The sequence below is a fragment of the Mixophyes fleayi genome, chromosome 2 (assembly GCF_038048845.1).
Source record: "Mixophyes fleayi isolate aMixFle1 chromosome 2, aMixFle1.hap1, whole genome shotgun sequence".
NCBI classification, from domain to species: domain Eukaryota; kingdom Metazoa; phylum Chordata; class Amphibia; order Anura; family Limnodynastidae; genus Mixophyes; species Mixophyes fleayi.
In genome coordinates, this window is record NC_134403.1 from 238,261,400 (window position 1) to 238,271,510 (window position 10,111).

The 10,111-nt window shown below is 39.9% G+C and overlaps 1 protein-coding gene across 2 annotated transcripts in view; it reads right to left on the reverse strand.

Moving 5' to 3' along the window:
* Positions 1–7,480: 7,480 nt before the first annotated feature.
* SPDEF (SAM pointed domain containing ETS transcription factor) overlaps positions 7,481–10,111 on the reverse strand; it is a 29,935-nt gene continuing 27,304 nt past the window's right edge. For both annotated transcript variants that reach the window (XM_075195691.1, XM_075195690.1), the window contains one exon: positions 7,481–10,096. In XM_075195691.1, coding sequence (XP_075051792.1) covers positions 9,918–10,096 — 179 coding nt within the window. In that variant the 3' untranslated portion in view covers positions 7,481–9,917. The remainder of the gene's footprint in view (positions 10,097–10,111) is intronic.

Here is a 10,111-nt window from a genome sequence, read left to right on the forward strand (position 1 = left end):
TTATTTGGTTTGGTAAAAGGTAATGTCACAAGTGTGTTATTTGGGGAAAACTTCCCTGCTATGCATTTTAAAGTAAATTGCACTTGGTATGTTTTACTTAATTATTTTAGATTTTAGTTACCGTATATACTCGAGTATAAGTCGACCCGAATATAAGCCGAGGCACCTAATTTTACCACAAAAAAGTGGGAAAACTTATTGACTCAAGTATAAGCCTAGGGTGGGAAATGCAGCAGCTACTGGTAAATTTCAAAAATAAAAATATTGGGGGGTGGCTTCTATGCATTAGATAAATACATATACAGCTATTATTACCTAATGAGGGGAGACAGAGAGAGAGAGAGAGAGAGAGAGAGAGAGACAGAGAGATTGATTAACCTACTAGTATGTTGCCACAGGGAAGAGAAAAAAATAATTATTCCTTTACAGCACTGGCTAACCAGTCAGTAAGTTCTAGCACGTCAGTGTTACTACAAACTACTGTACATCTCCCTGACCTGCAGCTACATTACATTTTCTCTTTTGGACTGAAGACTATTCTGGTGTGTACAGAGCAAAGGAAAGATTAGAAAGCTATAACTGTTTAAGATTTAGTTTTGCACTTTATATAAAGTAATATTATACATTTTGCACATTCCAGCCTCCCTACAGCCACTGCAAGCGCAAAGATTGTTGCAAAAAAAAAAAAAAAATGTTTCAAGAAATGAAAACATTCAGCAATCAATAGAGCCCACACATCAGAAGGAATAGCAGTGACAATGAAAATGTCCATATTTAAATATAAATGGACTTCTGTGGTTGAAACCTATGTGGATATGATGAAGTGTTCAGCAGACATCATTCATTTATTTAAGTGTCCTGTTTGAAAGCCAGACAAGAGATTTTCAACGGGCAAGAATAGATTTACCAGATACTTGTGTGCGTTTTCCGAGCACTACCTATCATGGCAGACTAAATGGATGTTGGAGAACATTGTTACTTGTGTCATATCTGCCAGAAACATGCCAATGAAAATCCCTCCTTGATGTGTACATGGCTGGAACACGCGTCTACTAATCGTACTGGGACATGAATGTCACCCTATGGTGCTCACTTAAAGGCTCACTCAGTCTAGTCTGACAAATCCATAACAGTTATTAATCTTCAGTACAATATATTAGGAATGTTCAGCCTTTTACTTACTTACCTGGTCTCCGGTCCCTCAGCTCTTTACTTCCGCAGTGGAACGCATGTGCGTTCCAATGACAGGAAGTTCGGCATTTGGAACGCAAACTTGCGTTCCAAATGCCGAACTTCCTGTCATTGGAACGCACATGCGTTCCACTGCGGAAGTAAAGAGCTGAGGGACCGGAGACCAGGTAAGTTCACTCGTGTATAAGCCGAGGGGGGACTTTTTCAGCATAAAAAATGTGCTGAAAAAGTCGGCTTTTACACGAGTATATACGGTACTTGTATTATAAATATTATGTCTTTTATGCTACTACTGTGACATTACATGTCTCAATGTATTTATAGTACTTTTGAAAACCGAAAGGTGAAAAATATAAGCAAATAATGTCAGCTTTCTCTAAAAACAGAGATAGGAAACATACTGGCCTGTAGCTGCTTTCACCAAATGCCCTGCCAGACTAATTGAAGATTCAAAGAAGAGGAAAAGGCAGCATGCTGGACAGATTTATCTAAGTGCATATCTCCCAACAATTAAAATGTCTAAATTGGGACATGTCCATGCTTCCTCTGAAAGGGAAACATGACTGCTTCTCATTAGGGTCATGTACATGTTACAACAGGTGTGGACACGCCTCACTATGGAGACATACTGTGAGGAGCTGTCATGCACATTCAACACTGACAATTGCACATTATTCTTCACTTACTGCAATTAGCACTTTCCTAAAGGTCAGGTCATTAGAACTAAAAGACTTCACACGTATGAAGCACTGGAATTTTGTTTTTCTGCAGGTGCTTCAACTAGTCTTGTTTCATTTGTCAGTTTATTGACTTCATAACTCACGATTTTACATTCTCCAACCCATTGACTTCAGCTTTGACCTCCTCTCAGGGCTAAGCATCTCAGCCAATTGTGATGTGTATAGCTACCCCAGTCAAGTGGTTTTCTTCTGGTAGCAACCAGGACTTTGACATATACTTTCCTTCAAGTTAGGACAAACATGCCACCTTAGTGGTCTGTCCTACCAAAATTGTTAGGCATCTAAACGTTAGTTAATTAAAGTATACAAATATGTTTCTTAGTAGAAATATATATGTATATCTACACTACATATACACTACTGCAGTAGTTACTACAGGAACTGCTGTCCGAAGAAATATATTAATGAGGTGGAGCTCAGGATAAATCCCTCAATATTTGTCAACTCATAGGGGAGAATTCAATTGTGAACGATCTGCCAATGGACATTGCCACAATGAGTTCAAGCCATGGGAAATCCCCATGTTATCAATATGACCACTGCCACTACGAGCTCATTTTGCAGTAGAGCTCTTTGGAGCTAGTCTTGCGTCACCTATCAGGGTTTTTTTTATTTGCCAAAGATCCTTGAATGTATTACAGATGAAGACTCTTGATGTAGGTGAGAAATAAAGAGGATGAATGAGGGTTGTGTAGGTTTTTTTTATTTCAATTAAAATATTGTGTTTTATTTACACTTTTCTTTGGTGCACTGTAGGTCCCAACTTGTGGTTCCCCAAGTGCCAGAATACCCTGGAGTGTGGGAAGAGTCCTAGTGTTATCAGCACAGGGCTGGGAAAATGTAGGGGGGATGCTAATTTTTTTTTTTTGCGGACCCAGTCTTCCTAGGAAATCCAGCCCTGTGCTGACCAGTCTGATTTGACATTATATGAGGGGGACCCTGCTGTAGTGCCACCAGCACAGCCTGGTAAAGCCTAGTTGTCACGTACCAGTAGGGTTAAAACCGGATCCTAGTAGTTCAGCCGGGATTGGCGTTACTCTCGCTAGGGGCGCGGAGTCTAACAAGTGAAAGGTGTTCACCAGTGATTCACGCAAGGGAATATGGGCTTTTGCGGCTTCCACTTGCAGGTCGCGGTCCCCTAAGTAAGTTCCCAGTGAACCACAATAGAGAGAGCGTAGAATCAATTAGGAATAAACTTGCCACTTGATATTGATGATGCCGGTAATGTTCAGCGACGTTGCCACTTGGGAGTGGAAATAGCAGGAAGGTACTGCAACGTAGATACTCGGAAGTTGGTTTGCAGAAGTGGAATATAGTTGCCACTTGGGGGTGCTGACTGGAGCTTCGGTAGCGTAGCCACCTAGAGGTGGTGTTCCCAGAGGGATAGCGGCTTGGAAACTCGGAGAGGAGCAAAAACACGGGAGCTGTATCCAATACTAGAGTCAGGGACTGACTGAAAGAACCAGCATTGAGTTCTGGTCATAGGGTTTAGATATAGTGCAGTTCCTATTAGGCAGCCAATAGAGGGCAGTGAGAGCACAGAAAAGGGCTAGACAGCTCTGCGCATGCGCAGAACACTGAGCGCCAAATGGAAGAAGGAACAGACAGCGCTGGATGGTGGCAGCTGCGTGGAACCAGGTAAGTGAGTTTTGCTTAACAGGGGGGATCCTGGTGGAGGAGGCCTCCGGAATCAGCAGGGCCAGGCGCCGGCTCCCGGGGAGATAGCGGAAGTCCGGCGTGTGACACTAGTGCTGGTAATAAAAGTTGGGGGAACCCACACTTTTTGACCTCCAGATTTTGCTAGTACCAACCTAGCTTAGCATCACTAGGGTTGGTTAAGCTGTTTGGGGGTGGGGAGACTTTTGTTTTTGTTTTTTCTCAACATGTATTGCTGTTTTAAAATTTGTGAAGACATTTTGACTATAGAATTTAAAACACTGTATATAATTTACATGTCAACATTTTAACTGTATTGACTTTAAGAACATGTACACATTATGACTTTCGACATTATAACTATAGTGACCTTATGACTGTAGACATTTTCACTGTTGATGTTGCAAGTACATTCCACAAATTATATTGTCATTTCTATACTGTAGAACTAAATGCTTCAACACCCAACATTTAATAAGCCTCCTTAGCGGTTTTTAAACTATAGCTGCATTATTCTCAGCTAGCCAGTAGTTTTTTCTACTGTGATATTCTGGGGGGGGGGGGGGGGGGGGCATTTTTTGAATTTTTTTTTTGTAAATTATATGCAATGTCATTTATGAAGCTCAACATTTCCTCTCCACAGACTATGGTCATGATGAAGATCTGAACGCAATGTGGTTGCAATTTCCGGCTAAAATATGCGCACATAAAAGTAGTGCATTTCAGCCCATATGCCAAGATTCACGCATATCAAGATGCTTTCATGTCTGAATCTAATATGTGCTAGGTTTATGACAATCTTATTTACAATAAAACATGAATTTGCTTTATATAATACAGCAGTTATAACGTCCCTTCCCGTATATGCATGAAAGTAGCAAAATACGCAAGCAAAATTCTACATTATATGTATGAGCAATGAAGAAAACACCCAGTAGCTTTAGAGATGAATTCATAATCAACCAATCAGAATTTGCTAATTATTGCTGACAAAATTCATCAGCATCACTGTGTATTTTGCACCTACACCTAGGCTAGTACATATAATACAGCTGTATTATGGCATATCTGCATAGGTCCTCAAGTCAATGAACATGCCCTTACTTTACCCGGATTTGTTAGAACAACTCTTCCTTCTGCCATCACGTCAGATGCAAGCAGGCACAAGTGTGGATGTGAAGGGACTTAATTTTCTTTTGTGGGCATGCGTAGAGTGACCTCATGAAATTTCTGGTACACAAATGGGTGTACATTCATCTCTGCATCAGGCCTATTTGCCTTTTTTTTTTTACACAAAAAATACCTCTGCCTGGCATGTAAGTTTGTAAAGCAAGTTGGTAATATGTGCAGAGGAGCAGCAGTTGCAGCAGAGTAGAGTGAGGAAGACTGAAAGGTAACAATGGGAAATATTTATTCTTTTACAGAAATGGTGTTAGAGTTAGAGCCACAGAATGAATAGTTCCCCAACAGTTGTGGTGGGGACTCCTACAGTAAAAGGATTTAAGCATGCATACTTTTTTATAGGGCTATAGGTAAGACTTAGGCTGGGTACACGCTATACAAAATGTCTCTCAATGTGATTTTACTGACAATTGGTCTGATAATCGACTGAAAACATTGTAGTGTGTGCCCAGAAAAAATAAACTAAACAAATCAAAAAGCCCACACATGGGGAAGTGCTAAATAGACTTGTAGGTTTTTCCATCAAATTCTATGTATGTGTTGGGTGGATTGGAGGCGTTCCTAGTGAAGTATGAAGTAGGCATGCAGATTTGACTCATTTTGTGGAGCAGTACAAAAATGAGACTTCATTTTGCAAAGCGAGATTATTGGAATGAGTAAAGGAATGAATAGGGCAAAGTTTCAGTGGTGTTGTTAACGGTGTAAAGTTTATTTACCCTTTGGAAAAGGGACTTGAATTCTGCACCAGGTCAGAATACTGTTAATGAGCCAAAACAGTTCCTAGTGGACTGTGTAAAAAATAAGTAATTTAAAAAAAGAGGTGGCATGTCTCCACTTTCTCAGAAATTTAACCAGCCCCAACACTCAACAGATTGGCAACTATAACTGAGAGACCACAAGTGTGGTCAGCTACAGCAGGTAAGCTGAATGTTGTCCATTATTGTTTTAGTGTTGCAGAATTGACTCATTAGTGGCCCAAGTTTAGTAGAATTAATGAAAGTATAATTCTGGCAAAATAATTTGTTTTACATATAATGACAATACGGCCAGCATATAATAATCTTTTAGTTATAGACGCTTTAAAATTGTTCAACTGTGCAAGCTTCAAGGAATCTGAATACATAAATGATCCTATTCAGTTAGTTTCTTGGCTAATATATTTTGCTAATTGGTTATGAAGGCTTGATACATTTCTAAATATATGAAACTTTGCTTGCACATTACACAGTATCATTGTATTATGTGCACCTGTTACTTTGCTTAACATTCTCCTTTTCTTGACTGTGAGAAGACTGCTATAGGGAGGTGCCTACATACAATAGGGTTGCATTAGTCTGCAAATACACACTGTGTGTTCACACTGATGAGGAGACATCGTGGGAACTAGTGAAATCTTGTCGTCGGCAACGTTACACCCACAACAAGCCTAAACCAACAACTAGCATAACATATAGAATAGATAACAAGCTTTCACAGAGACAGATAACCTGTTAATTACATTTCTATTAGAGATTAGTAAGTAAATAACTCTGCAGGGAGTAAGGATATTAAGCAATAACGTGGTAATGGAGAATAGATATGGAATGAATGATGGGTTTACAAAGAGCTGTTTATGTAACACTAATAAAAAATTACATAGACACACACACACACACACACCCACACACACACACACACAACACGGCTTGAGGACAAAAGCTTTTGGTCATATTGCATGTCTTAAACACCATTTATCTTACACTACACTATGTAACATCAGAAATGGACCTGAAACTTTGGTGGAAGTCAGTACCTTTTATGAATTTCAGTGAAGCCCTTTATTTAAGTTACTTAATTTTCTCCTGTTCCTCCTTTCCACCTTCAGACATGTTTATACTGAAGATAAATTTGTATTTGGAATATAAAGTTTGTGTTACATATAATCTTCTTTCCCCAAGTCTGAAACTATATATACCCTCGTGGCCACTATATTCGGTTCATCTGTACACCTGCTCATTAATGCGAATATCTAATCAACAAAGCATGTGGCAGCAACTCAATGCATAACCGTGGAATGCTTGTTGGTGGCAGATGGGGTGGTTGTAGTAATAAAACTACTGATCTCCTAGAACTTTCACGCACAACATTCTCTAGAGTTTACAGAGAATGGTGTACAAAACAAAAAACATCCAGTGAGCAGCAGTTATTTAGATAAACATGCCTTGTTAATGAAAAAGGTCAGAAGAGATTGGCCAAACTTCTACAAGACAACAGGCAGGGCCGGTGCTAGTATATCTGGCGCCCCCCTGCAAAAAATTAATTTGCTCCCTCCTCTTTTATAAATTATTTGTTCATTTAATAATGCTTTTCTTCTTTTAATACAAATCATATAATAAACTTTCATAAAGTGAGTAATACAAGTACATTAAACAGCATACATTTATTGTTCTATGAATAATCTAAATGAAGAATATGTATTCTTTGCAATAAAATTATAAATTTTTATCAAATTAATGTCGCAAGAAGAATTAAAGGGAAAAAAATTGCCCCTTCACACTGTGACTTCCTTCATCACACTGTGCCCCTTCTTTTGCAACACTTGTCTTTTCATCACACTGTGCCCTTCAGCATCAACCCCCCATTTCACCCCTGCAGCATCACCCCCATACACTGTTCACCCCTGCAGCATCCCCCCCTCCTCACTGTTTCTCCCCTGCAGCATCCCCCCTGATCACTGTTTCTCCCCTGCAGCATCCCCCCCCTGCATTTTCACACTGTCCCCTCTGTTTATCTTACCTTTATGATCTTCTCTTTGGCGCCTTCCTCTGTGCAGCTCTTCACTGACTGTGTCGGGGCGTCATGACGTCACTCCTGACACTGTCAGTGAGCAGGTAGCACAGGGGAGGGTGCCAGGCGCTGCAGCAGAGGAATTTTTTTTTTGTAGCAGCGCCGATGGACAGCAGGGAAGGCAGGCAGGGGAAGCGCCTTTACGGCATGGTGCCTCCCCGCTTTGCTTACCCCACTTGCTGCATTCCAACTGCATACCACTGTTGTAACATGCGTTACAACAGTGGTATGCAGAAGAGTATTTTTGAATGCACAAAACATCGAACTTTGAAGTGTATGGGCTACAGCAGCAAGAGATCACACATGGTTCAACTTCTATCAGCTAATAATAGGAAACTAAGGCTACAGTGGGCACAGGAACACCAAAACTAGACAGTTGAAGATTGATAAAATGTTGCCTGGTCTGACTACTCTTGATTTCTGCTGTGACATGCAGATGGTAGTGTCAGAATTTAAGCAGAATGAATCCATGTTTACACTGTGTCAGCCGTGTAGGTTGATTTTGGCAGTGGTGTTGTAACGGTGTGGGGAATAATTTCCTGGCACACATTAGGCTCCTTATTACCAACAGATCATTGTTTAAATACCGCAGCACATCTAAGTGATTTTGCTGACAATTTGCATACCTTTATGGTACCAGTCTATTAATATTTTAATGGTTACTTCTAGAAGGATAATATGCCATGTCACAAGTCATATGTCATCTCAAGCTGGGTCCACAACAATGGCGGAACATTGGTGTAGTAGGTGCTGCACAAATAGGATAAATAGGGCCTGCTGCATGGGAAATTAGCCTGCTGTTGGCCCCGGTTCCCTCCTCCCTGCCTCCCTGCAGCGGGGTCCACAGCTCGCTAGTTCCACTTCTGTTCCAACTATCATGACAATAGATTCAGTGTTCTCCAATGGCCTCCACAGTCACCAGATCTCAATGCTATGGAGCACCTTTGGGATGTGTTGAAACTTGAGATTCGCAGGATGAATGTGTAGCTGACAAATCTACAGCAAACGCATTATATCAACATGAACCAGAAACTCTAATGAATGTTTCCAGCACCTTGTTGAATCCATGCCATGAACAATTCAGGCTGTTCTGTTGGTAAAGTGGTATCCTACCCAGTACTAGGAAGGTGTATCTAATAGAGATGTCACTGGGTGTAAGTCACAATAGATTTAATAGACTGTTAAATACACTATGTCTGGCTACCTGGCCATTTATAGATACAATTTATAGTCAAATATTATTTAATAAAAGTCACACGAATTATACACATTAAGTATAATAGTATAAGAAATACAGAAGCTTTTGGTGAAAGTCAAAGGTAAAAATCCTATAAATTTAGGATTTTTGCTGGATAAAATTTAAAAGTATTCTAAAGTAAATAGAATTATTAACAGAAAGAATAATTGACTACATTCATTCAGAAAAACAGATCATATCCTGTCAGCATACACCAGTACAATCAATAGCAATATGCTGTCCCCAAGGAGGAAACCTACATGTAATGATGATGCACCCATGTTAGCACTTTTAGTTTTATCCAGTGTATAGTACAAGTAATAGGTAATGCTACTACAATAAATAATGCTTATAGAAGCTTTCACGTTATGAAGAAAATTGTGACTGTACAGATCCTAAACATGCAATTTTATCAAGCTTGCTCAAATTCAGATTTAGCTCTCCAAGGCTTTTTTGTGGATCTCAAAGTTCCTGATAGCTGCCTTAGGCTCTATCGCATGTCATCCTTATTTAATAGTATTCAGTTTGCAAGCACATACCTGTAACGTGTGTGGTCCTGCTCATAACATAACGTGGACAGTATGGTGCTCTTATTTTTGTTATATGTTTGCAATGCTGATGTGAGTTCTCTGTACAGCGCTGCGGAATTAGTGGCGCTATATAAATAAATGGTGATGATGATGATGAATGCTCTCTGGTCACTCTGTCCTGCTCTCTCCCCACCTCCCATTGTCTACTAAGGTCATTGAGTCCAGTAGGTCTCACATCAGTGAGTATCTCTAAAGTAAGCAGTTCGTTAAGATCACTTCTAAAATGCAAAGTGTAAGGGTTTCTAAGTTTCTTGTGCTGTTTTATGTCCCTTGAAGCATGCTTTTCTGCAAAAAGTATGTGTGTGATGTGCTACAGACCACAATCAGTTTGTTAGAAAGTGGTACATAGTGATTTTTTTTTTAAAGTCTTTGCAATTTTTGAGCTGCTTTATTTTAGTGTGTAGCTGCTCTGCACACCGTTTTTCGTTTCTTCTTTCCGCACACTAATCATTTTAGTACTTCTTAGCTTCTTTCACATTCATATAGATATACACTTTATAATGGTTGTACAAACTGGTAGACAAGGCGTTGAGATACGTCAGGCTTGCGGATGATGCCTTTTTTGTAGTACTGTCGAATGGAACGACTCAACTTATCATAATTCATTGCTGGGCGGTTTTTTCGGATTCCCCAGAGGCGCGCAACCTGAGCGGAATCTTCAATTTTAAAGATACCTTTGAAGATAGGAG